This window comes from Salmo salar, chromosome ssa02 (assembly GCF_905237065.1).
Source record: "Salmo salar chromosome ssa02, Ssal_v3.1, whole genome shotgun sequence".
Lineage (NCBI taxonomy): Eukaryota > Metazoa > Chordata > Actinopteri > Salmoniformes > Salmonidae > Salmo > Salmo salar.
In genome coordinates, this window is record NC_059443.1 from 44506858 (window position 1) to 44534817 (window position 27960).

The 27960-nt window shown below is 42.3% G+C and overlaps 2 protein-coding genes across 5 annotated transcripts; one reads left to right on the plus strand and one right to left on the minus strand.

Annotated features, from left to right (window-relative positions):
* Window positions 1-1776: 1776 nt before the first annotated feature.
* LOC106583820 (receptor-binding cancer antigen expressed on SiSo cells) lies at window positions 1777-18041 on the minus strand. The gene is made up of 7 exons (XM_014168420.2): window positions 17739-18041; window positions 12196-12290; window positions 11821-11899; window positions 11399-11551; window positions 10529-10636; window positions 8079-8173; window positions 1777-2207 (listed from the first exon to the last, which is right to left on the minus strand). Exons 2-7 carry the CDS (start codon window positions 12276-12278, stop codon window positions 2090-2092), a joined length of 636 nt encoding a protein of 211 aa, XP_014023895.1. The 5' UTR covers window positions 12279-12290; window positions 17739-18041; the 3' UTR covers window positions 1777-2089.
* Window positions 12584-27906, plus strand: LOC106583830 (dual specificity protein kinase Ttk). 4 transcript variants are annotated; one of them, XM_045704709.1, is made up of 25 exons: window positions 12592-12790; window positions 19137-19229; window positions 19363-19585; window positions 20124-20230; window positions 20536-20679; window positions 20899-21010; window positions 21139-21223; window positions 21772-21881; window positions 21977-22055; window positions 22247-22355; window positions 22547-22769; window positions 22887-22993; window positions 23086-23229; window positions 23444-23610; window positions 23838-23977; window positions 24422-24554; window positions 24739-24831; window positions 25060-25217; window positions 25830-25981; window positions 26114-26238; window positions 26348-26422; window positions 26562-26738; window positions 26854-26953; window positions 27089-27174; window positions 27262-27906. In XM_045704709.1, exons 1-25 carry the CDS (start codon window positions 12757-12759, stop codon window positions 27346-27348), a joined length of 3063 nt encoding a protein of 1020 aa, XP_045560665.1. In that variant the 5' UTR covers window positions 12592-12756; the 3' UTR covers window positions 27349-27906. The 4 variants fall into 4 exon arrangements, with proteins under 4 accessions (XP_045560661.1, XP_045560665.1, XP_014023914.1 ...); XM_045704705.1 differs by having other exon boundaries at window positions 12584-12790; window positions 25830-26238; XM_014168439.2 differs by lacking the exon at window positions 12592-12790 and adding an exon at window positions 18628-18746 and having other exon boundaries at window positions 19139-19229; window positions 25830-26238.
* The last annotated feature ends 54 nt before the right edge of the window (window positions 27907-27960 follow it).

Genomic DNA, 27960 nt, shown 5'->3' on the forward strand with positions numbered 1-27960 from the left:
CCTGGCAGATCAGTAACCACAGGATTACCATAGGAATCCACTGCCAACTCTTGAGTAAGGCTCAATTAAATTCCCAAATCTCTTTGACAGTGTCCACACCCTCAGTTTGAAACTTATTTTTAAACCTTCAATTAAAATGTGCAATTCCAGTATATTGACGGCTGTACAGTAAAAGTACATCAGGAATATCAAGCAACAATGAGAGAATGTGTTTTCGAACAACGACGACGAGAAACATAATTAAAAAGCACAATAACCAAGGCAAGAAAGGGAAATAACTGATATACAGTGAGACTTACATTTAATTACACACCTTTGTCCTTCATGTTATAAGACAATGTCAGAGAAATAGGTCTCTTGAGAGATCACTTGTACTATAGGTACCAGAATATTTACACATATTCCTGGGAAATACAAATGGACAGTTTCTTTGTTTTCTATAACTCAAATCTAATTACTGAACCCAGAGTGACGTTTGATGGCAAGTCTTTGATATAGGGCAATGCCAAAGGGCATTGCAGAGTATTTATTTAACCCTTCAGATTCAATAAAGTATTGTCACATGAACTGCAATTACAGTTGAAGTCATAAGTTTACATACACTTAGGTTTGAGTCATTAAAACTCGTTTTTCAACCACTCCACAAATTTCTTGTTAACAAACTATAGTTTTGGCAAGTCAGTTAGGACATCTACTTTGTGCATGACAAGTAATATGTCAAAAAATTGCTTACAGATTATTTCACTTATAATTCACTGTATCACAATTCCAGTGGGTCAGAAGTTTACATACACTAAGTTCCACAGTAAAACGAGTCCTATATTGAGATAACCTGAAAGGCCGCTCAGCAAGGAAGAAGCCACTGCTCCTAAACCGCCATAAAAATCCAGACTACGGTTTGCAACTGCACATGGAGAAAAATATGGTACTTTTTGGAGAAATGTCCTCTGGTTTGATGAAACAAAAATAAAACTGTTTGGCTATAATGACCATTATGTTTGGAGGAAAAAGGGGGATGCTTGCAAGCTGAAGAACACCATCCCAACTGTGAAGCACGGGGGTGGAAGCATCATGTTGTGGGGGGTGCTTTGCTGCAGGAGGGACTGGTGCACTTCACAAAATAGATGGCACTATGAGGAAGGAAAATGTGGATATATTGAAGCAACATCAAGACATCAGTCAGGAAGTTAAAGCTTGGTCATAAATGGGTCTTCCAAATGGACAATGACCCCAAGCATACTTCCAAAGTTGTGGGAAAATGGCTTAAGGACAACAAAGTCAAGGTATTGGAGTGGCCATCACAAAGCCCTGACCTCAACCCTATAGAAAATTTGTGGGCAGAATTGAAAAAGCATGTGTGAGCAAGGACACCTACAAACCTGACTCAGTTACACCAGCTCTGTCAGGAGGAATGGGCCAAAATTCACCCAACTTATTGTGGGAAGCTTGTGGAAGGCTACCCGAAACATTTGACCCAAGTTAAACAATTTAAAGGCAATGCTACCAAATACTAATTGAGTGTCTGTAAACTTCTGACCCACTGGGAATGTGATGAAAATAAAATATGAAATAAATAATTCTCTATTATTCTGACATTTCACATTCTTAAAATAAAGTGGTGATCCTAACAGACCTAAAACAGGGCATTTTTACTAGGCTTAAATGTCAGGAATTGGGAAAACTGAGTTTAAATGTATTTGGCTAAGGTGTATGTAAACTTCCGACTTCTACTGTAAATCAGGGTAGTGTTCATTCTGCGCAAAAAAAAAAAAAAAGGACTGATACAGGGGGTGACTTCCTGGACTTGTCAGATAAAAAAAAAACGCTAGTTTCCGTTGCGTGCCCTAATGAACACATCCCAGGTATGAGGTGCCTTCCGAAAGCTAAATGCAACAGTCATTGAACAAACATCACACTGGCCAAGCCATGTCTCGAATGATGGCTGGTGGACAGAGATTTTAAAAAATGACCGCTGCGTGGAGTAGAGATGATGTTCGTGTGGAGATGACTAGAGGATAGTGTGATGACGTTTGTCTAAGTGTTTCTTTTTTTGCCCTCCGGCTCACGGGATGAGTGCTCTAAAAAAATGTTACGATAGCTTGACAGCAATCTTCTGGTCCTTCTTCATCATCCTCTGAACCTCCTTCTCCATCTTCTTCCTCTGCTGCTCCATGGAACGCTTCTCTCTCTCGGCCATCTTCTGTTGTCTGGTAGACAAGGAAACACAAAAAGGTGTGAATTTAAAAGGATTGCAACAAACCTCATTACTAAGCTTATTGAGAGAGCAATGGTGATAGTTCAGAGGTAGAGAGAAAAAAAACTCAAAAAGTACTGCCAACCAAGTTTCCCTGAAGCCAGAATTTTCTGTGTGCAAATAATGCCTTTCTTTCCTGTTGACTCGGTGCTGAACATTCTTAATATACTGCCACCTGCTGGATAACAACGAAACTTGCAGATCTCTTGACAATATGACAGTAATATGACACTGAACATGACAGGATTATCACATTGAACTAGGGCTGTCCCCGAACAATTTTTTGCACGACCTCGAGTCATCTGGTCCACATTTTTAAACATGTATTTTTCCATAAAATTACACATCCTATGTGTTTTAATCAAATCAACTATATGCACTGAGCTTGTCTGATGCTTTAAGCGCACCGTTTGATGAAATAATTAAAAAGACACACAAATGACTACAGGGAGTATGACCGCATTTGATTTGACTTGCTGCACTGGTTAAAAAAAAATGACAGCGAGTGACTGACTAGCAACCATTGTCTCTCTCGCCTCCCTGCTGCAGTGACCACCACAGAACATCAATTTATTGTGTTTTTTTTTTTTTTCTGAAGCTACAACATAATTACAGCCATTTCTGACTGAAAAGTTATATTACCGAAATTCCTTCATTTGTTTAGTAAAAACATTCCCTATTCCCCCAATCCTCTATTTACGTGACAAATGTATGCATCACATGCTTGTGACCAATGGGGACTGACCTATACCATAATCACATCAATAACTTGGTTATAACAAACTCCGAACACGTGACAGCAAAATGGATGCAAAGGACGTGACAAATAAACTCGAAACGGGGGAGTGTTTTAATGGATGCTCAGGAGGAAGTCAGATGTGTGGAATAAATGTAACTTGTGGAAAATATTGGAGGTCAAGAAAATGTATATTTTTTTGTAAAGCCTTTATTACAGCAAAGATTCAAAACAGTCGCATTCATTAATGAATGCAATTTCCGAAATGGAACGGTTTATTTATCGTTTACGCCAATTACTCAAGGAATGCTTTATTTTATTTTAAAACGAAAATGCTGGATTGCATTTCAAATCATGAATGACTCGTATGCTGTGTGATGACATGAATGAATGATTAATTGATACAGTAGCCTACATAAGTATTTAAATACAGGCCTAAGTAAAAATGTAAATTAAATCACAATTTTTGTTTGCTATTCACAAGAAGCATTGCATGATTCGAACCATGCCTCGAATCTCAGAAGACCTATGATTAAGAATTGTTGACTTGCATAAAGCTGGAAAGGGTTACCAAAGTATCTTTAAAAGCCTTGATGTTCATCAGTCCACGGTAAGACAAACTGTCTATAAATGGAGAACGTTCAGCACTGTTGCTACTCTCCCTAGAAGTGGCCGTCCTGCAAAGATGACTGCAAGAGCACAACGCAGAATGCTCAATGAGGTTAAGAAGGATCCTAGTGTCAGCTAAAGACTTACAGAATTCTCTGGAACATGCTAACATCTCTGTTGACGAGTCTACAAAACGTAAAACACTAAACAAGAATGGTGTTCATGGAAGGACACCACGGAGGAAGCCACTGCTGTCCAAAAAAAACATTGCTACACATCTGAAGTTTGCAAAAGTGCAACTGGACGTTCCACAGCGCTAATGGCAAGATATTCTGTGGACAGATGAAACTACAGTTGAGTTGTTTGGAAGGAACACACAATGTGTGGAGAAAAAAAGGCACAGCACACCAACATCAAAACCTCATTCCATCTGTAAAGTATGGTGGAGGGAGCAATCATGGTTTGGGGCTGATTTGCTGCCTCAGGGCCTGGACAGCCAGCTATCATCGACGGAAAAATGAATTCAAGTTTATCAAGACATTTTGCAGGAGAATGTTAGGCTATCTGTCCACCAATTGAAGCTCAACAGAAGTTGGGTGATGCAACAGGACAACGACCCAAAACACAGAAGTAAATCATCAACAGAATAGCTTCAACAGAAGAAAATACACCTTCTGGAGTGGGCCAGTCAGAGTACTGACCTCTACCCGATTGAGATGCTGTGACATGACCTCAACAGAGCAGTTCACACCAGACATCCCAAGAATATTGCTGAACTGAAACAGTTTAGTAAAGAGGAATGGTCCAAAATTCCTCCTGACTACAGAAAACGTTTGGTTGAGGTTATTGCTGCCAAAGGAGGATTAACCAGTTATTAAATCCAAGGGTTCACATACATTTTCCACCCTGCACTGTGAATGTTTAAACGGTATATTTCAATAAAGACATGAAAACATGTAATGGTTTGTGTGTTGTTAGTTTAAGCAGACTGTGTCTATTGTTGTGACGTAGATGAAGATCAGATCAAATTTCATGACCAATTGATGCAGAAATCCAGGTATTTCCAAAGGGTTCACATACTTATTCTTGCCACATATACATTTAACATTGATTATAGACCTAATTAAGTTGGGGTTTCCTCTCGCCTCACTTTTCTTAGAAAATTAAGGCAAGGGCTGTTTTCTCGTCTCCTAACACCGCTGCTGCCTCCACCCATTGTTCTCAACAGTGGTGTAAATTGCTTAAGTAAAAATAACAACTTGTCGTTTTTGGGGGTATTTATATTTTTCGCAACTTTTACTTTACTACATTCAAATTGAAAATAATGTACTTTTTACTCCATACAATTTCCCTGACACTGAAAAGTACTTGTTACGTTTTGAATGCTTAGCAGGACAGGAAATGGTCTAATTCACACACTTATCAAGAACATCCTTGGTCATCCCTACTGCCTCTGATCTGGCTGGCTCACTAAACACACGCTTTGTTTGTAAATTATGTCTGAGTGTTGGAGTGTGCCCTACCTATCCTAAATAAAAAATAATTTAATACAACAACAAAAAATACAATAAAAACAGTACCATTAAGGTATCTTTTACAATTGGGTATTTTTGCCACCACTGGCTCTCAACACCAATATGCTGTTTAACTTTGATATTACTCACATAGCAACATGGTCTAGGAAAAGCCGCCAATTCAACAGCGCACTGATGTGTTTCCGCAGAGAGCGACCACTATGCAACGCGGGAGAATGCACATTTGTTATAAAATAATAATTTTTACTAGCATTGCGCCACTGTCCTTACGTAATATAACCATATACATTTCCAGTAGCACAAATCTTAAGAGTGATGGACTGTGCCATCGCACAGCCTCCACACAGTCCACTCATATAGGCGCAAATCTGACAAGTGCCTTGTACACCATGATTCATTTTGTTTTGCTACTGGTCGTCTAACGAAATCTCAGTCGACCAACAGCCTATCGACCGAAAAATCGACCAGTCGACTAAATGGGGTCAGCCCTACATTGCACACACAAACAGTCTTATGCATATACAGTTGAAGTCGGAAGTTTAGATACACTTAGGTTGGAGTCATGAAAACTCGTTTTTCAACCACTCCACAAATTTCTTGTTAACAAACTATAGTTTTGGCAAGTCGGTTAGGACATCTACTTTGTGCATGACACAAATAATTTTTCCAACAATTGTTTACAGACAGATTATTTCACTTATAATTCACTGTATCACAATTCCAGTGGGTCAGAAGTTTACATACACTAAGTTCACTGTGCCTTTAAACAGCTTGGAAAATTCCAGAAAATGTCATGGATTAAGAAGCTTCTGATAGGCTAATTGACATCATTTGAGTCAATTGGAGGTGTACCTGTGGATGATTTCAAGGCCTACCTTCAAACTCAGTGCCTCTTTGCTTGACATCATGGGAAAATCAAAAGAAATCAGCCAAGACTTCAGAAAAACAATTGTAGACCTCCACAAGTCTGGTTCCTCCTTGGGAGCAATTTCCAAAAACCTGAAGGTACCACGTTCATCTGTACAAACAACAGTACGCAAGTATAAACACCATGGGATCACGCAGCCGTCATACTGCTCAGGAAGGAGACATGTTCTGTCTCCTAGAGATAAACGTACTTTGGTGAGAAAAGTGCAAATAAATCCTGGAACAACAGCAAAGGACCTTGTGAAGATGCTGGAGGAAACAAGTACAAAAGTATCTATATCCACAGTAAAACGAGTCCTATATCGACTTAACCTGAAAGGCCGCTCAGCAAGGAAGAAGCCACTGCTCCAAAACCACCATAAAAAAGCCAGACTACGGTTTGAAACTGCACATGGGGACAAAGATCGTACTTTTTGGAGAAATGTCCTCTGGTCTGATGAAACAAAAATAGAACTGTTTGGCTATAATGACCGTTGTGATGTTTGGAGGAAAAAGGGGGAAGCTTGCAAGCCGAAGAACACCATCCCAACCGTGAAGCACGGGGGTGGCAGCATCATGTTGTGGGGGTGCTTTGCTGCAGGAGGGACTGGTGCACTTCACAAAATAGATGGCATCGTGAGAAGGAAAATGTGGATATATTGAAGCAACATCTCAAGACATCAGTCAGGAAGTTAAAGCTTGGTCGCAAATGGGTCTTCCAAATGGACAATAGTCCCAAGCATACTTCCAAAGTTGTGGCAAAATGACTTAAAGACAACACAGTCAAGGTATTGGAGTGGCCATCACAAAGCCCTGACCTCATGCATAGTGCCAACTGTATAGTTTATTGGAGGAGGAATAATGGTCTGGGGCTGTTTTCCATGGTCCGGGCTAGGCCCCTTAGTTCCAGTGAAGCGAAATCTTAACGCTGCAGCATACAATGACATTCTAAATAATTCTGTGCTTCCAACTTTGTGGCAATATTTTGGGGAAGGCCCTTTCCTGTTTAAGCATGAAAATACCCCCATGCAAAAAGCGAGGTCCATACAGAAATGGTTTGTCGAGATCGGTGTGGCAGAACTTGGCTGGCCTGCACAGAGCTCTGATCTCAACCTCATTGTGGGATGAATTGGTACGCCTAACTGCGATCCAGGCCTAATCGCCCAACATCAGTGCCCGACCACACTAATGCTCATGGCTGAATGGAAGCAAGTCACCTCAGCAATGTACCAACATCTAGTGGAAAGCCTTCCAAGAACAGCGGAGGCTGTTATAGCAGCAAATGGGAGACCAGCCCCATATTAATGCCCATGAGTTTGGAAAGAGATGTTCGATGAGCAGGTGTCTACATAATTTTGGTAATGTAGTGTATATGTTTGGTCTCATCGAAATAGAGTAGGCTGCCAATGCATGGGCGGAGAATCCCTGGCAGTTATCTTTCCAAGGAAATTTACTACCTGAATATGATTAGGCTATAGTTTACTACATTGCCTATAAATACATATTTATAACCCATATTTGTCTCAGTCTGAAAATCGTCCCACTCCTAAAAGGTAGGCTATAAAAATAGCTCAAGAGAAAGTGCAAGTCTCTCCAACTCTACGTCTAGCATATTAGCTGATATAGCCCACTAATACCAATAGCTTAATATAAATGGGCCATGTGAGAATCTCAAGTAATTTAACCTAGGCTATTTTTGCACATTTTCGATATTGCCTAATGAGCACAAAATTGCCAGGACCATGGCTGGCAAGTGAGCTGAATCACATATGCCTAAAATAACACTGCAGGACAGCGGTTGGGTTCAGAACCAGTTATGCGATAGCGGTTGGGAGCAGGATGAAGAAATCAGTCCCGCGCAGACTACATCGAAGCCAGTTCCACTGCTTCCCCCCCATTCTTCCCCTCCAATCAGGGACTGATTTAGACCTGGGACACCAGTTAGATGAAATTCATTATCAGGTAAACCAGCAGGCTCTGGACCTGTAGTGTAAGATTTGAATACCCCTGCTCTTCACATTATTAAAAGTGCTATCACCTGAGCACCAAATCGGCCTCCCAGGCAGCATCTGACGACTCATCCTCCCAGGCGTTGGCGTCTTCATGCCAGGTATCCATGTCTCCAAGCTCAGACTGTAGGACAGAGAGGACAGGAATGCAGTCAGGAGACAGTTGCTGACACAGTATAGGATGGCAGTGGGACCTAATCTCCATTAGCAACTATTCTTCACAACGCTATAAACCTTTATTCAACCTGAATACAGAGAACTGTGGCCCAGGAGGAGTTGTGCACTCCTGGGAATGAACAATGTCACAGCACTGGTCCAACTAAAACAGACAACTTGAGATGGTGAACTAAAAAGAAACTCAGACTTCATCATATTGCTATAGAGAGCTGGTCTGTAATCCTTGAAACAAGAAATTGGACAGGCGTTGGCTAGCTTCTCACCTTTTGGTGGCTGAGGTTTTGAAATCTGGACACAGTGGATAGAGCAGTACCACCTCTCTCAAAGCCCCTCCCCAGCCCATCCTCTTTCAAAAGACCTCTGTTTACAACATTTTCAGAGGTTAGCAGTGTACATTAGAACATTCAAGTTAAAAACCCCACCCTAATGTCAAATACCACCTCTGCAAAATCAGTATTCATCAAAATAATAATTAACACTAATCCACAGTACAAGGTCATATCCAATACAACACAGAGTGAAACCCTCTCTATTTTCAAGTAATGTGGTGGCAACATCATTTTATGGGTATGCTTGTCATCGGCAGGGACTGCGGATTTTGTCAGGATAAAAGAAGTTAGCCCAAAACCCGACTCAGTCTTCTGTAAACCTAAACCTGAGAGAATTCAATTTTTTCAGCGAGACAATTACACACATTTTAATGCCAAAGACACACCAGAATGGCTTTCCAATAGGTGTTGAGTGTTCATGTGTGGTCTAGTCTCAGTCCTGACTTTAAATCGGCTTAAAAGAATCTAAGACAAAGTTTAAATACTGCTGTCTGTCAATGATCCCCAACCAAATGTAATGGGTTTGAGCAATTTTGACAAAAACAATGGATATAAACTCAGCAAAAAAAAGCAACGTCATCTCACGGTCAACTGCGTTTATTTTCAGCAAACTTAACATGTGTAAATATTTGTATGAGCATAACTAAATTTAACAACTGACAAACTGAACAAGTTCCACAGACATGTGACTAACAGAAATGGAATAATGTGTCCCTGAACAAGAGGGGGGTCAAAATCTTGAGATTGTCTGCAATGACAACAAGCTCAGTCTGATGATGCTGTGACACACCGCCCCCAGACCATGACGGACCCTCCACCTCCAAATCGATCCCGCTCCAGAGTACAGGCCTCGGTGCAACGCTCATTCCGTCGACGATAAACGCGAATCCGACCATCACCCCTGGTGAGACAAAACCGTGACTCGTCAGCACTTTTTGCCAGTCCTGTCTGGTCCATCAACGATGGATTTGTGCTCATAGGCGACGTTCTTGCCGGTGATGTCTGGTGAGGACCTGCCTTACAACAGGCCTACAAGCCCTCAGTCTAGCCTCTCTTAGCCTATTGCGGAAAGTCTGAGCAACGATGGAGAAATTGTGCGTTCCTGGTGTAACTCGGGCAGGTGTTGTTGCCATCTTGTAACTGTCCCGCAGGTGTGATGTTCGGATGTACCGATCCTGTGCAGGTGTTGTTACACGTGGTCTGTCACTGTGAGGACGATCAGCTGTCTGTCCTGTCTCCCTGGAGCGCTGTCTTAGGCGTCTCACAGTAGGGATATTGCAATTTATTGCCCTGGCCACATCTGCAGTCCTCATGCCTCCTTACAACATGCCTATGGGTACGTTCATGCAGATGAGCAGGGACCCTGGGCATCTTTCTTTTGGTGTTTTTCAGAGTCAGTAGAAAGGCTTCTTTAGTGTCCTACGCTTTCATAACTGTGACCTTAATTGCCTACCGTTTGTAAGCTGTTAGTGTCTTAACGACCGTTCCACAGGTGCATGTTCATTAATTGTTTATGGTTCATTGAACAAGCATGGGAACCCTTTACAATGAAGATCTGTGAAGTTATCTGGATTTTTTCAAATTATCTTTAAAAAGACAGGGTCCTGAAAAAGGGACGTTTCTTTTTTTGCTGAGTTTATGTTGCCATAAGAGTTGTGCAAAGTTGTTAGAATCTTATTCCAAATTATTAAAAGCTGCAAAGGCTGCCAAAGGTGCTTCCACCAAGTATTAACACAGGAGACTTATCAAACTATGGTATTTCAGTTGTCTTTTCTTAATTTAGAACATTTTCTATAACTTTCTTTCACTTTGAAAATGTGGAGTAGGTTGTGTAGCTCTGTAGAAAGAAAAAAAAAAATCTAATTTTCTCATTTTAGATGACATTTTATGGCAACAAAATGTGAGAAAAAAAGCTCTGGATGGTGTAAACGTTCTATAGGCAGTGTACTTTGGGCGATGCTACACAAACTCACAGATGGCTGGATGAAGGAGGTGTCCTGAGTGGCTGCCAGTCTGCTGGAGAAGCCTGCACTGCCGTCAGGTACCAAGTAGTTGAGTGGCTCCCTCTTCTTCAGTACAATCTGGGGTGGGGACAGAGAGAAAGGAGACAAGTTAAAACTACTAAGACTCAACAATATGATATGGCGTGACTACAAGCAGCAGTGTGAGGCAAGAGGCTGCACTCGTCATCACCAAACCAAATACTGTTAAGCATCAGTGCATGTGCACGGGAGTTTGCTTCGCCCTCATGCCATGTGATAGCTCGGTGAAAACAAATGTTGAACAGTGCAGCCTTGCCCTTTAGACAATTTTTGTTTGTGTTGGGAGTTGCCCTGCTCCTCCCTTCTGGTAAACGTATATTGCTGAGTCTACTGACAATTACTGTTGAGAAATGCACTTAAAGCTGGAATCTGTAATTAGTGAAAATGCCTCATCCATTTGGGATATTTCAACAAAGAGGTCAAGTCAAACAAACACTTTTTTCCCCTTGGACATCATTGCATGCACATATTTTTTATTTTATTTAACTAGGCAAATCAATTTAAGAACAAATTCTTATTTTCAATGACGGCCTAGGAACAGTGGGTTAACTGCCTTGTTCAGGGGCAGAACGGTAGATTTGTACCTTGTCAGCCCGGGAATTCGAACTTGCAACCTTTAGGTTACTAGTCCAACACTAACCACTAGTGTATAACACCAGAGTATGTACAGTACTGCGATTTTTTTTATCATGCTGCCTGACACTCTTCTCCTGAGTTTAATCAACTCAACAAAACAAACAACAAAAGATGCTGGGGCAAACAGTGGCAGAGATTTCAGCTTTAAATGAAGACCTAGCCTACTTTCTGTGTTTTCCTGATGGTGGGAGCCATGTCTTTGAAGTAGTCTGGTTCCTCTTCCTCGCCAGGCTGTGGTGACACGTTGCCATTACCGCCCTCGATCTTGATACTTGTGGGACCATCTTCATCCCACGAGCTCCATTCTTCAATCTCTGCCTGCACAGGGTTTGGTCAAAGTGACAAGGTGTAAATGAAGTTTCTTGTAAAAAGAACATGACGAAAATAATATGATGAAAACAAAGAGAAAGGATTTAAGTGTGCCACAAAGTAAACATTGACTGTTGGTTGCACAATAAATGCTTGATGATGTAATTAATGACAATAGGGGGAAAGCAGGTTTGTTAGGGATGTAAAGCGAATCGACTAAGCACTTACAGCACATTATTGCTAACATGATGCATCTTATAAACTTGTATATCACTGACCGGTTTGGGTACTGATGAAAAATCAACCGTCGTTGGAAGAGAGATCTGATCCCCGCTTAGCTTACGCAACCTCCCAGATCTATGTCAAAACAGGAAATGTGCTTACTGTCAAACTGTGGGCCACCACAAAAACATACATTTTAGAGCAAAGGCATTCCATGGGAAGCAATTTTCTCATGCAAATAGCACTTGATTTCTATGCTAATGTATTTGGTTGTGCTCAAGGAATGACATTCCATATCATTCATTTCAACATTAAGTAAAATGACTGGAAATCTTACAGACTATGGCTTTCAGATTTGACCAAATCTGACACAGCAAAGGGTTCTAGATCAGTTTTGCTTCTTTCAATTCACCATAATGGGTGTTCCTTACCTGCATATCAACCTTTTGAAGAATGAAAGGAAGGTTGCAAGCCACGTGCAAATCTTAAAAAGGCGAAACTGAGAGATAGCCATGGTGAAGCTGAGCTAAAAGGAGGACATACCATTATTAGCAAATTGGATTTATAATCTGAATTTTCCAGCAAGACTGTCATCAACATCCATCTAATAATGAGTAAGCTTGCTGGCTGTCATAGCTTTTGTCATTAGCATAGCTAGAAAGTTAGCTAGCTATTTTCTTCCTGGTTACTACTTCCTCCTGGCAATTTAAAAAGTATCATAGTATGAGTCATAATACCCACAAAACCTAGCAGTCAAACAGGGAAATGGTTCCAATTGTTTTTACACCATTAATGTTAACCATAAGGGATTTTTGAAATTTTGGAAAAATAAGGGCTGCGTTTCATGTAGGCTTATCCTGGCGTGACATTTTGATAACCGTGTAAAACTCTCTAGGACAATGTGACTAACAGTATATCTGCCTGTATTTACCTCCCAAAAATGAAATGCTCATTGGCTGCTAATGTGGCCATCATAAAGACCTACAAATGCCATGATCTGGACGAGACTGCCGAATCAAGGCAAAGGTAAGCATCTCTGGATTAACTATCTAATGTTAGCTAAATGTAGTAATGAATAAATTGACTACATTTCTTTAAATGGGCAATTATGTGAACTGTCTTGTGCAAGTTTTAAATTGACAATGCCTGTTAGCAAATGTGTCAGCTAGAGATGACGTGCAGGAGCTTGCAGGGATTTGTAGTTTAGCATGATGTCTACTTTGATGCTACTTAGCATTTTAGAATCTGAGAGTAAATAGTTGTGCTGTTATTTTTATTGATTTGGCCAAAGCTTTTGATACGGTAGACCATTCCATTCTTGTGGGCCAGGTAAGAAGTATTGGTGTCTTTGGCCTGGTTTGCTAACTACTCTGAGTGCAGTACATAAAGTCAGAACATCTGCTGTCTCAGCCACTGCCTGTCACCATGGGAGTACCCAAAGGCACAGCACTGCACTCTATACTCCTCCATAAATATGGTCATCTCTGTATACCCGTCGCAAGACCCACTGGTTGATGCTTATTTATGAAACCCTCTTAGGCCTCACTCCCCCTTATCTGAGATATCAACTGCAGCCCTCATCCTCCACATACAACACCAATTCTACCAGTCACATTCTGTTAAATGTCCCCAAAACACACACATCCCTGGGTCACTCCTCTTTTCAGTTCGCTGACAACTCTTACTGACAGTTGTGGCTGCTTTGCCTGATGTATTGTTGTCTCTACCGTCTTGCCCTTTGTGCTGTTGTCTGTGCCCAATAATGTTTGTACCATGTTGTGCTGCTATCATGCGGTTGTCATGTGTTACTGCCACACTACGTTGTCTTAGGTCTCTTTATGTAGTGTTGTCTCGTTATGAAAGGAACTAGACACGGACACGAATGATCCATTGGTAGTTTGTTGTAACCAAGTATTGGTGCTAACCGTGTGTTATTGGATGCTAGCATGCTAGTTAGCTACGGCGTCATAAGACAAGGTGCACTGGGTGGGTTTCACGGAAGAATACTGTACCAAGTTATCAGGCTGAATAAACTATGTTTGAGCCTATTCCTGGAAACATTGAACCACTGTAGTTTACATCAATTATAATTTCTAAGTGGAAGTTGGAAAAGTTATATTTGAATGTTTCAGCGAATGGCTAGTGAGGGAGGCCCTGCGCTCTCGCTTCCCCAGTTGTTTAGTTAATTTTCTTTCCAATCTCCTTTGCATTAGCGTAGCCTCTCCTGTAGCCTGTCAACTATGTGTCTGTCTATCCCTGTTCTCTCCTCTCTGCACAGGCCACACAAACGCTTCACACTGCATGGCTGCTGCCACTCTAACCTGGTGGTCCCAGCGCGCACGACCCACGTGGAGTTCCAGGTCTCCAGCAGCCTCTGGAACTGCCGGTCTGCGGCCAACAAGGCAGAGTTCATCTCAGCCTATGCTACCCTCCAGTCCCTCGACTTCTTGGCGCTAACGGAAACATGGATTACCACAGAAAACACTGCTACTCCTACTGCTCTCTCCTCGTCTGACCACGTGTTCTCGCATACCCCGAGAGCATCTGGTCAGCGGGGTGGCGGGACTGGAATGCTCATCTCTCCCAAGTGGACATTCTCTCTTTCTCCCCTGACCCATCTGTCTATCTCCTCCTTTGAATTCCATGCTGTCAAAATCACTAGCCCATTCAAGCTTAACATCCTCATCATTTATCGCCCTCCAGGTTCCCTTGTAGAGTTCATCAATGAGCTTGACGCCTTGATAAGTTCCTTTCCTGAGGATGGCTCACCCCTCACAATTCTGGGTGACTTTAACCTCCATACATCTACCTTTGACTCATTTCTCTCTGCCTCCTTTCCACTCCTCTCCTCTTTTGGCCTCACCCTCTCACCGTCCCCCCCTAATCACAAGGCAGGCAATACGCTTGACCTCATCTTTACTAGATGCTGTTCTTCTACCAATCTCACTGCAACTCCCCTCCAAGTCTCCGACCACTACCTTGTATCCTTTTCCCTCTCGCTCTCCTCCAACACTACTAACTCTGCCCCTACTCAGATGGAATTGCACCGTCGCAACCTTCGCCCTCTCCCTCTCCTGCTACTCTCTCCTCTTCCATCCTATCATCTCTTCCCTCTGCTCAATCCTTCTCCAACCAATCTCCTGATTCTGCCTCCTCAACCCTCCTCTCCTCCCTTTCTGCATCCTTTGACTCTCTATGTCCCCTACCCTCCCGGCCGGCTCGGTCCTCCCCTCCTGCTCCGTGTCTTGACGACTCATTGTGAGCTCAGAACAGGGCTCCGGGCAGCTGAGCGGAAATGGAGGAAAACTAGCCTCCCTGCGGACCTGGCATCTTTTCACTCCCTCCTCTCCACATCTTCTTCCTCTGTTTCTGCTGCTAAAGCCACTTTCTACCACTCTAAATTCCAAGCATTTGCCTCTAACCCTAGGAAGCTCTTTGCCACCTTCTCCTCCCTCCTGAATCCTCCTCCCCCTCCCCCTCTGCAGATGACTTTGTCAACCATTTTGAAAAGGTTGACGACATCCGATCCTCGTTTGTTAAGTCAAACGACACCGCTGGTCCTGCTCACATTGCCCTACCCTATGCTTTGACCTCTTTCTCCCCTCTCTCTCCAGATGAAATCTTGCGACTTGTGACGGCCGGCCGCCCAACAACCTGCCCGCTTGACCCTATCCCCTCCTCTCTTCTCCAGACCATTTCCGGAGACCTTCTCCCTTACCTCACCTCGCTCATCAACTCATCCTTGACCGCTGGCTACGTCCCTTCCGTCTTCAAGAGAGCGAGAGTTGCACCCCTTCTCAAAAAACCTACACTCGATCCCTCCGATGTCAACAACTACAGACCAGTATCCCTTCTTTCTTTCCTCTCCAAAACTCTTGAGCGTGCCGTCCTTGGCCAGCTCTCTTGCTATCACTCTCAGAATGACCTTCTTGATCCAAATAATTCCGGTTTCAAGACTGGTCATTCAACTGAGACTGCTCTTCTCTGTGTCACGGAGGCTCTCCGCACTGCTAAAGCTAACTCCCTCTCCTCTGCTCTCATCCTTCTAGACCTATCTGCTGCCTTTGATACTGTGAACCATCAGATCCTCCTCGCCACCCTCTCCGGCACGGCTCACTCTTGGACTGCGTCCTACCTGACAGGTCGCTCCTACCAGGTGGCATTGCGAGAATCCGTCTCCGCACCACGTGCTCTCACCACTGGTGTCCCCCAGGGCTCAGTTCTAGGCCCTCTCCTGTTCTCGCTATACACCAAGTCACTTGGCTCTGTCATATCCTCACATGGTCTCTCCTATCATTGCTACGCAGACGACACACAATTAATATTCTCCTTTCCCCCCTTCTGATAACCAGGTGGCAAATCGCATCTCTGCATGTCTGGCAGACATATCAGTGTGGATGACGGATCACCACCTCAAGCTGAACCTCGGCAAGACGGAGCTGCTCTTCCTCCCGGGGAAGGACTGCCCGTTCCATGATCTCGCCATCACGGTTGACAACTACATTGTGTCCTCCTCCTAGAGAGCTAAGAGCCTTGGCGTGACCCTGGACAACACCTGTCGTTCTCCGCTAACATCAAGGCGGTGACCCGATCCTGTAGGTTCATGCTCTACAACATTTGCAGAGTACGACCCTGTCTCACACAGGAAGCGGAGCAGGTCCTAATCCAGGCACTTGTCATCTCCCGTCTGGATTACTGCAACTCGCTGTTGGCGGGGCTCCCTGCCTGTGCCATCAAACCCCTACAACTCATCCAGAACGCCGCAGCTCGTCTGGTGTTCAACCTTCCCAAGTTCTCTCACGTCACCCCGCTCCTCCGCACGCTCCACTGGCTTCCAGTTGAAGCTCGCATCTGCTACAAGACCATGGTGCTTGCCTACGGAGCTGTGAGGGGAACGGCACCTCCGTACCTTCAGGCTCTGATCAGTCCCTACACCCAAAGAAAGGCACTGCGTTCATCCACCTCTGGCCTGCTCGCCTCCCTACCTCTGCGGAAGCACAGTTCCTGCTCAGCCCAGTCAAAACTGTTCGCTGCTCTGGCACCCCAATGGTGGAACAAGCTCCCTCACGACACCAGGACAGCGGAGTCAATCACCACCTTCCGGAGACACCTGAAACCCCACCTCTTTAAGGAATACCTGGGATAGGATTAAGTAATCCTTCTAACCCCCCCCAAAAAGATATAGATGTACTATTGTAAAGTGGTTGTTCCACTGGATATCATAAGGTTAATGCACCAATTTGTAAGTCGCTCTGGATAAGAGCGTCTGCTAAATGACATAAATGTAAATGTCTCTCTTGTCATGATGTGTGTTTTGTCCTATTTTTTATTTTTATTTTATTTTTTAATCCCAGCCCCCGTTCACACAGGCCTTTTGGTAGGCCGTTATTGTAAATAATTATTTATTCTTAACTAACTTGCCTAGTTAAATAAAGGTTAAAATAGAAATGTATTGATAAGTCACCTTGTCAGAGAGGTTATCAAAACGTCATGGCAGGGTAAGCCTACAGGAAACATAACCCTTAAACGTTTCTAAAATCCTCTATGGGAAAAATGTATGGTTGAAGAACTATTGGAACCATTTCCCTGATTGAACGCTAGGTTTTATGGATATTACGAGACCACCATCGTGGGGCTCAATTGCTTCATCATCTAATTCCCCATTCAAAACAACTGAGAACTCATACAAATATGAGCTCAAATCATGCAGGTCGGAAAGTCGGAGCTCAAGAAAGAGGTCCGAGTTCTCGAGTTCGATGACCGTTCAAATCGATTTTCCATTGGAGATCGTTTTTTTTTTTTTCTGGGTTCCGAGTTGTTTTTAACGCAATTAAGTCGGAGATTTCAGAGTTCCCAGTTGTTTTGAACGCGGCATTATAATCAAGTCTAGGTAACGTTACCTCGATATTTTGGGGTCTGAAACGGATATATACAGGTAGTTCATTGTCTTCATTGCTAAAATACAGACACTCACCGTACAGCTCAATATACTTGCTTAGCTGACAGCTGGCGAATCAGATGTGACCGTCCCCAGAATTCATGTGTTTGGCTAGCTAGCGCTAACTTAGGAAATCAGCATACCGATATGCAACGTATTTTTCCTTGTAAATTTCACTCTCGAAACAACACACTTGCAATAATGACACCAGTCATATCACAAGCCTATGTGTCTAACAGCTGCTACCTAGCATCCGTCCTCATTATTTATTCCATAAATATTTGTCGCTTCTTCATAGCCTCACAGCTGACATCTTGAATCTGGGGAGAGGATGTGGAACCACAGCCGGGGCAAGAGGCACACTAAGTATCTCTGGGCTATGATAGGCGTTGGTCTTCTGCCCCCAGTGGTAGAACATATCGTAGGACTTCGGCTTTTTTTTGTCTTCCTTGAAAGAGCTGTTATGTGAAATGTTATAGGCAACAAAAAAACAAAAAAACAGCATTTGGTTAATAAAAGTATGAATGTCATCCAGGCAAACTATGGATTTATTATGACCAAATAATTATGACCATTAACCATTGGTGTAAAGTACTTAAGTGAAAATACTTTAAATTACTACTTAAGTAGTTTTTTTGGGCTATCTGTACTTTACTATTAATATTTTTTGCCAACTTTTACTTCACTACATTCCTAAAGAAAACAATGTACTTTTTACTCCAACACATATGTCTGAGTGTTGGAGTGTGCCCCTGGCTATCCGTCAATAAAACATGTAAGGAATTTGAAATGGTTTATACATTTACGTTTGATACTTAAGTACATTTTAGCAATTCCCATAATTACAAAATTACAAATAATTTTAATCGAAGTGGTCGGAGTATTTTGAATATTTGGGGCGTAGTCAACCATACAAACTGGCCAATGAGCTGACGAAGTACTTGGACGTGGTAGATTTGAAAGTGTGTTATAAACAGACAGACTGACGTTTTTTTTGTTGCTGGAAAGTGTAATTGTTTCACGTGAAACTACATTTTATAAAAGGTGAGATGCGTTTTAATCTAATGTACGATGTAAAAAAAAAAAAAAGTCATTTTGATTGCTTTATAGCTTTGTTTCCTTGCAAATCTTTGTGCTACGGCATACACCACAATCCGGTAGCTAACGCGTTATTCGCTAAGCTAGTTTTGCTTTGGCTAGACGAGATGCAACTGGTTAGCTGGCTAAGGGCGTTAACTTAGTTACACATATCCCAGCGAGCTGGTTATTTACACCAGGGTCTGTTGTCTGCTTGTTGATTCACACATCAAGAGTATATATCGCACTATAGCGTAGATGTCATGTGTGAATAGCTAGCTAGGCTTACAGTCTACTAGCTGCCTCAATATCTATTAGCTAACGTAACGACGGTAACGTTAGCTACATTCTTTGCAGAGATGTTGGAGGAGGAACATACAGACAGACAGCACCAACTTGCCATGTTGTGTCAGAAGCTCGACCGAATTAAAACAAGATGTCTAATCGAAGGTAATAAAACCATTTCATTCGTTCTATGGCGAAGACAACATGCCTCATATATTGTACATAGTGATATTCTCCATATAAGGCCACTGAGTTTGCAAATGGTCACTCAGTCTTTTTTCCTCCCATTTTCATGCAGATGACACTGATAATATCAACCAGGCCATTGGCTCAAATTCGCCTGAAACCTGTCTCGCATATCTGATGGTCTTGGAGAAGAAAGGAGACCCTCACTTGGATCCTAGTCATCTCACAAAGCTTACAGACTTCTATACCCGTGTATTCTCAACTATGCCACTGGGAAAACACTGCCAAAATGAGAGCTATGCCAGGATGCTGGTCAGATTTGCAGAGCTGAATGTGTGAGTGAACCATGATCATACTGTACCATGAGAGGCTTGAGCTTTGCTTTGCAACATGTTCCTCTGTTGACTGTACCTAGCTACATCAGTTAAATACAATGTGTGGTGTGTATTAATAATATTAAAGTGGCAATCTAGGATTTTGGAAAACTACAAAGTCGCCACTTTTTTTGGTTAACAGCTGAGGGATAAGGCAAGAAATTCATGGATGCAAGGACTGACCATCCATGAGCTCAAAATAATAGTTCTATCCATATTTTGAAGCTATTCAGTGTTTGTTTACAATTACATGGTTTACAAATAATGGAAGTCAAATAAGTTTACATGTTGGGTTCTCTGACGGATTCCGACAGTTGAACTAAGCTCTGGAGGCATTTATACCAGTAAATTCTTTTATTCTAAAAATCAATGGCTTATTTCAGAATTTAAGTCTAAAAATATATGTACCAATCCCAGATTGCCCCTTTTAACAGACAACTTTTTTGGTATGAATTTTTTTCCTTCATATTGTCGAATGAGTCCTTTTAATTTCTTTCAGAATTCAAGACCCCAGTGGGGCAGAGGGCAACTTCAATGTTGCGACTACACACTGCCAGGATTTCGCTTTTGTCCACATTGCACACGCTCAGTTTGAACTGTCACAAGGTAGAGAGATGCACAACAATCTTTGGTTCGACTGGTATAGATGATTTATACACACAGACAACACAAATGTGGGTTATTTACTCAACTTTAGCTCCATATTTTTACCAGCTTTTTCATATTCACCCAATACAGTACACACCCAGAGCAACTATTCAATCTCTAACATGTTATTCATATCCTGACAATGATGAATGCATCTGTCCAATCTGTGAAACTCACATTCTGGAACTCCATACTGCTGCAGGAAAGTATTATTGGTATCTAGTCAGTAAGATTATTATTTCTTTACTATCCCATCTCAAAAGGCAACACCAAGAAAAGTACTTGGATACTTCAGAGGGCCATTGAACTGAATGCCAAACCCAACGACCTGCTGGAGGCTGCTATGCAGAACTTGACACTGGGCAAGGCAGAACTTCTGTCCTCTGAGGATAAGGAAAATGTACCAGGTTAGTTGTGTCCAATTTCCAATCCCATTTGAGATCAGTATTAACCGGAAGCTCATCTTTCCTTTTTTTTTTTTTTATGTCAAAGATAAAAAATAGTATAATACATGAACATACTTCTTCGCCCTAGATTTGAATGAAATCACTACTTGTATGCTACTTTAGGGTTCTAGTACTGTATATTGATTGTCTTAATGTGTTGTCAATTTTTTTTTCTTTCAGTCTCAACTTATAATATAAATGGTTCTGCAAAAAATGGCAAAGAATTTCGCAAAGTCTCCAGAAACTCCGACGGTACAGGCGACTTGCAGCTCTCCAGTATATTTTCTTCAGGGTAAAATACGCGTTTGTTTTTTTTACAGTGCCAAGTTCTCACACCAAGCTTCTCTCTGTTTGGATTTACATTCTTCTATTCTGTCTCGTGAAAAAAATGTGTTGACACTGTTCTTCTCATTCCCTTAGAACAATGGAACCACGGAATGGACCCTTAGAGGACCAGGCTCCAGCTTGGAGGTCTGGGTCGCAACGAAAGAGAGCCGTTGGCATAGTAAAGTTTGATTTTAGTCTTTTAAAGATCCTACATGAGTTTTTATTAGTAGTAGTTTTAAATAGTGTTGGGGGGGATTGATACAGTTACATATCGCAATATTACTTTGGACGATATTGTATCGATACTTTGACTCCAAGTATCGATTGTGGTTTTTGCTAGGTAGCGTTAGCTAGGGCTAGTTGGTTGTATCTGCGCCCAAACTCGGGTATTTTTCATCCTATAGCTTGTTCTCCATCTTTTTAAATTGTTAGCCAACATGTTGTTCGCACTTTTATTTTCATGACTGATCAAAACTTGATTTTATTATGGCTCTTGTCTCTGCAGCAGACATATAGTGAGCAATATGTTAGGAACATCAAATCACAATAAAATCACAGTATCGAATCGCAATACATATAGAATCGTGAGATTCGCAATACATGTCGTATCGGTACCTAAGTATCGTGAGAATATCATATCGTGAGCCCTAGTTTTAAAGTAGTTTTTTCCCCATCACTTCTCTGGCTTTAAATCATCTCTTGTTCTTTATTATCCTGCCCTTCAAGCCAGGGAGAGTGCCTGTAGTCCACTGCTCTATCTCAGAAATGGATGATGATGACAGTGATGGAAGACAGGTGACGAGGAGGGAGGCTCTCATCCCAAGTAGCTTGTCCAGGTAAGCATTTTTATTTATTTTTTTACATTTTTCAAGGAAACACGTTCAGAACACAGGATTACAAAGCCTAAACTGATGAATGGAACTTTGTTTAGGCAAACATCTGGTTCAAGTGCCATGTTTACCTTATCCTCCCAAAAGCGTGTTGAAGATGGGGACTTACTCAATCTAAAGGTTTGTGAATGAAAATCCCCACCTTTTCAGTTGTAATTATAGATTGCCTATGATTTTTTTTTTAACACCCGGCCCAACTGTTTACAATTATATAAAATAACATGGAGAGCAGAGCATGTGATATTTTACATAATCTTATTTTAAAGTCGAGTTGATTGGACCGTCAAATCATTGTTGATTTGCTCTCTCAGACACCAATCATTAGCCCTGAGCCACGCCCATGGGAGGACATGGGAATGGTGGACTCCACCACTACACTGTTGCAAAGGCAAGATAGGAGAGATGCCACTAGGATGGAAGGTAGGTACCTTTTACGTTGAAGTGAAACCATTTTGACCTAGTAGTTGACGGTGCAAAAAGCTTGTTTAGTGAAAAGCATTAGTTGGTGCACACCCACATATTCAAAGAGGTGCTCACTAACGGAATGGTAAACTTGTGAAAAAAGTTTCTCACTCATATCGAGTTTATGTTCTCTGCTGTTTCAATGGTAGATACCACTGACAACATAAACCAGATAATCGGTTCCAGCTCCCCTGAGGCTTGCCGGATTTATCTGACCAAGCTGGAGAAGAGGGGCAATCCTCAGACAGACACCAACCTTCTCCTAAAGCTGAAGGACTGCTATTCCAGAGTCTTCTCCAGACTGCCGCTGGGAATGTACAGCAAAAACGAAAGCTATGCCAAGATGCTGGTCCGATTTGCCGAACTCAAAGGGTGAGTGTACTTCAGGATGTTTTTGGAAATTAAAAAACAAAAAAACATGCATATATTCAGATGTGTTTCCAGTGTTCTAGAATTGGTTTGATTGCTGTCTAAAAATGTCCTCTGTAGTATTGATGACCCAGATGATGCTCGGGACAACTTCATCGTTGTGAGATCCAACTGCAAAGGCTTTGCCTTTGTGCACATAGCACATGCTCAGTTTGAGGTGGCGCAAGGTAGATTGCCCATTTTTGTATTTTACATAAACGATCGTGCATAATATTGAGTTTTGATACTAAAGAGATTTTTGTTCATATTCTTCCAATAGGTCAGGTCAAGAAAGGCACCTCAATACTACAGAAAGCCCTTCAGGTGAACGCAAAGCCCACTGAACTAATTGAGACGGCAATGCAGAAGCTAAAAGCCGGGAATTACCAGTTTCTCCCCGCAGAAGACCGAGAGTGTGTCCCAGGTAGGTTTCATTTACATTTAGTCAATTATGCTGTATGTCTTGGTGGGGTTCGTTAGGGCATGCAATGAAAAATGTGGTCCCTCTGTTTTCTCCTGTTTGGTACCTAATGAACATGACCCTGTTCATCCTGACTACAAAGTGATAACGGCTTCAAGCTTAAAGCTTGCAAACCTGATGTAAGTTTTAGATTCCTTATGTGTGTTTCTTTTTACAGAGCCACAGTCCCACGGGTCATTGAGTCTGTCAAACTATTGTAGAGAGAGGGAGCCGGAGATTCCCGCCCGTTTACCTCTGAGCCAGACACAGCCCAAACCCTCTAGCATGGAGCTGTCTTCAGGCTGGAAAATGCCAGCCCGTGTCAGCCGAGTCGTGTCTCCAGAGGTTTGGTTTGCTATGTTATTTTTGGGGTTACTACTGTGTCATCAACATGAAAAGTGCTAGCATCAAACTCCAATTTAGTTTGTTCATTCTTATGGCTGAGTTAACTACATTTCTGTCTCTCTTTTTGCCTCTGTTTTGACACTCTTAACACTTATGTTTTTGTTTTCTTTTGGATTCTTCTATTTTAATCTTTGGGTTTATCTGTGTGCGTGTTTGGTCGTCATCAGGAGAAGCACACCCCTCCTGATCTCAGGCCCATTCCACGTCTGGTGGATTCTCTGCCCACCCCATCCCTCCCTCTCCCGTCCAGACTCAACCCACCCGTCGCCTGCCAGACACCCAACAACAAAGACCCCAGGGCCAACAGGTGAGGGGGCTGGAGTGGACATATATCTGACATAAAAGCTCTTGTGCAGTGATCCTAATCACCATAATCTAATGAATCTATTGAGCTATATTAGGAAATGGTATTGTCAGTGTTGGGGAAGCTACCCTGAAAATATTACTTCCCACTGCAAGAAGTTGCGCTACAGTAAAGCTACCCTCAATGAAAATATATTTTGTTTAACTAAAGTTACTTTGAAAAGGTTACTTTGAGAACTACCTCTTGAAAAATGATATTTTAATCTGAACTGTCATAGTGCAAAGTTAAGACTCATCCATCCTGTGACATGGCTTAAATAACAGTCACGGCAGACGGTATGGTGAGATCTGTGAGTGTGTTTCGTCTTGGAATCAAGAGGAAAGATGGGAAGCAGTGGTGCAAAGAAATAGGACTTTCTTTGACATTTGCATTCCCTTCTCTCCTCAGTTACGTTACCCCCGTGGTCAAGAGGAACCCCCCGTTTGCGGCCCCTCTCTCAGCAGCCCATAAAGCCGGCCCTGACCAGCAGCAGCCGTGCACCCCCCTCAGCCAGGCGTCCTATGCTCAACAGACCCACCAGGTAAACCACAAACGCCATCCATGGGATTTCCCTGATCACTTGAGACGCAGTCAGGTCAGGAGGAACTATCTCATGGCCCTAGTTATGTTCTCTATTTGTGAGTTTTCTGTTTAAGTTATAGGCCTATGTCAAATGAAATGTGAACTTGATGGTTGAATGACTCTGCACTTGTCCCTTACTTCAGGGTTCCACCGCTGCTCTCTCAAACGAGTCCATCGTGATAAAGGGCAAACGGTTCCTTGTCCTGAAAATGATTGGCCGAGGTGGATCCAGTAAGGTAGGGTCTAGTTGTCTTGTTCATTAGGGCACAATGTAACAAACTCTCAAAAACATTGCGCAACGGAAAACAAAAGACAGTTACTTGTTGGACAATTTAAGATTGTACTTCCCTGTTTCAATTTGTTTGAAACCAGAAGATACCAGGGAAGTTCTACATGTGGTTGGATGGCCGATTACCTGGGTTTTTTTTTAAGCTGGTTTGATGGTAGGTTCCCTGTCATTTCAGGTGTACCAGGTTCTGGACCAACGGAATCAGCTGTTTGCTGTGAAGTATGTGAACCTGGAGGAGGCTGATCCCCAGACAGTGGAGAGCTACAAGAACGAGATAGAGCATCTCAATCACCTGCAGCAGTACAGTGATCAGATCATCAAGCTGTATGATTAGTGAGTGTTCAGTGTTTGCTACTCTGACTTATTCCGCTAGGGTCTAGCAATAAATTATTTAGACTTTTTGATAGAAATGCATACACTGTACATCCAAAACACAAAAACTGGTGGTACTGGTACATACATAAAAAATAAAATGCATAGTCACATGGCCTACATAAAAAAAAAAAAATGAAGGATAACACAACGTTATTTTAGTTATGTTTTATTTATTTTTTTGTCCCCATTTTTGTGATATCCAATTGGTAGTTACGATCTTGTCTCATCGATCTTGTATCAACTTCCCAACGGGAAAGGCGAAGGTCGAGTCGTGCGTCCTACGAAACATGATCCGCCAACCTGCACTGGTTCTTAACACCTGCTCGTTTAACCTGGAAGCCAGCCGCACCAATGTGTCAGAGGAAACACCGTTCAACTAACGAGTCAAGTCAGCTTGCACGGATCGAACCTCGGGCTGTAGCGACGCCTCAACACTGCGGTGCAGTGCCTTAGACCGCTGTGCCACTCGGGAGGCCCCAACACCGTATTTCGGTTGTGGTCTCTGTTCCATCCTCACTGGGATTCCCAGTGAGCAGTGCATTTTATCAGTCGAGTTCTCTTGTGTTCCAGTGAAATAACAAACAGCTACATCTACATGCTGATGGAATGTGGTAACCTGGACCTCAACACCTGGCTACGAAACCGTAAAACTGTCAACCCGCTGGAGAGGAAGTTCTACTGGAAGAATATGCTGGAGGCAGTCCAGACCATCCACAAACATGGTTATCTCTCCATCTGTCTTGAACTCTATCTCTCTTCATCAGTAACAATTATGTTTTCTAAAGTTCCTCATACCCAAACATTGCACTCTATAAGAGTCCTTTTAGTTTTTTCAGTAACTTTTTTGTGTGTAGGTATTGTCCATAGTGACTTGAAGCCAGCCAATTTTGTGATTGTGAATGCCTCGCTGAAATTGATCGACTTTGGCATTGCAAACCGCATCCAGCCTGATGTGACAAGCATTATGAAAGATTCTCAGGTAAGAGCACAACCCCCATCTCCAACTGTTGTTCATTATGTATGTATGCATAACCAGAAGCTTGCCAAAATAAGGATATTGATCTTCAAGAAAAAAATCCTAAACACAGGTGGGGACCTTGAACTACATGCCCCCCGAAGCAATCAAAGACACCTCCTCCCAGCCAGGGAAGGCAAGCTTTAAGGTGAGCTGATGTCCCTTCCTTCCAAAACAATGTATTTTTAATACATGCATATTCCATATGGACTCATTTTATATCAATGTTGGAAGATTATGCATGTGTAATGATGTATAATAAATATCTTTGTTGATTTGATTCATAGATTAGTACTAAAGGTGATGTGTGGTCCCTTGGTTGCATCATGTACTGCATGACCTATGGGAAGACTCCATTCCAGACCATCACCAACCAGATCACCAAGCTACACGCCATCATTGACCCGACCCATGAGATAGAGTTCCCTGACATTGCAGAGAAGGATCTGCTAGATGTGTTGAAGGTGAGTGATTCCGCTATGTATTGTTTGTTTTTTTGGTTTGAGTTTTGATTTACTGTGAATGACATGGATAAGTGGGATCTAATGGGATATGTATATATTTTTTTTCTACCCCCAGAGGTGCTTGGTACGGAACCCTAGAGAGCGGATTTCCATCGCGGAGCTGCTGGCGCATTCATACCTAAAGCTTCAGTCTCAGCAACAGTCACCTGTGCCAGGTACATAAACGCCCACACATTATGCATATTTATAACTTATACCTGCCATAATTCCAAGTGTTTTTATTTCATTTTTTTAATAAGAAAAAGAATTGCAACAACTTTAATTTTGTCTTCCTCTATATCTCCTTTCAGCACCTCCTGACAATAACGATCTGAAAAGGATCCTCAACGAGCTCGCTGCCTTACAGTCTCCCAACAGCATTGCCAGGGCTGCTCATGTAAGCATAACAATGTGGAATTTCCAATAATATTCATCTTATCGTCATTTGCTTTTAACTGACTGGCATCTTCTCTGCAATCGACAGAACTTGGCGAAAATGTGTAACAGTGGTCGGAAACTGGACGCTGCAGGGTGTGTAAAGTCATCCAGCCTGCTCAACTGGAAGATGTGATCTGGCCATGTAGATGCTCCACTGATGGCTTAAAAACCCACATAGGGGTCAGCAGATGGGATTCCATATCTAGCCTAAGTCATGCTTTACCCAAGAGATACTGCCCATGCCATGCTTCAGCACAACCCGAAAAATACATCCTGCTTGGCAGTACACTGGCCTTGTTTGAATACTTTGAAAATGTATCCTTCCTTCCCCGTCTTGAAGAAGTCACTGATCTGACATGTCTGGATTGGTGAAAGCTATGAAGTGGAACCTATGCTTTTATTCTATCCAAGTATGTTAGATCAGTGCTGACACAGGATGAGAGGAAAAAAGGAAGCATTTTAACAGTTTTTAAGCAGGGTCCATATCTGCCCTACAGAGCTCTACCATCTCCATGTTTTATCCTCTCATGTCCTCATGACTTCCCCTTGCTTGCATCTTGAAGGATACAGATCTACACATATTATTTTTTTTAAAGAATTTTTTTTGTGTTTCTTTACTTTACACATTTTACTGTACTCTCAAACATGTAACTGCAAAAAATTCTCAAATAAACTAGCTAACCGATGTTTATTTCGGCTGTAGTTATATATTTATTTTTCTGGTACTGGTAGGATACAAATAACT

Excerpts from the sequence above, each read along its gene's own strand:
- LOC106583820 (XM_014168420.2), bottom strand. The coding sequence starts at position 12,278 with ATGGCTATCTCTCAGTTTCGCCTTTTTAAGATTTGCACGTGGCTTGCA. Across the intron at positions 11,900-12,195 it reads TTCAAAAGGTTGATATGCAG|ATCTGGGAGGTTGCGTAAGC; the intron begins GTAAGGAACACC and ends GTTTTGACATAG. Across the intron at positions 10,637-11,398 it reads CCATCAGGAAAACACAGAAA|ATTGTACTGAAGAAGAGGGA; the intron begins GTAGGCTAGGTC and ends TCCCCACCCCAG.
- LOC106583830 (XM_045704705.1), top strand. The coding sequence starts at position 12,757 with ATGATCTGGACGAGACTGCCGAATCAAGGCAAAG. Across the intron at positions 22,356-22,546 it reads AGATGCCACTAGGATGGAAG|ATACCACTGACAACATAAAC; the intron begins GTAGGTACCTTT and ends TTTCAATGGTAG. Across the intron at positions 26,739-26,853 it reads ATCTGCTAGATGTGTTGAAG|AGGTGCTTGGTACGGAACCC; the intron begins GTGAGTGATTCC and ends TTCTACCCCCAG.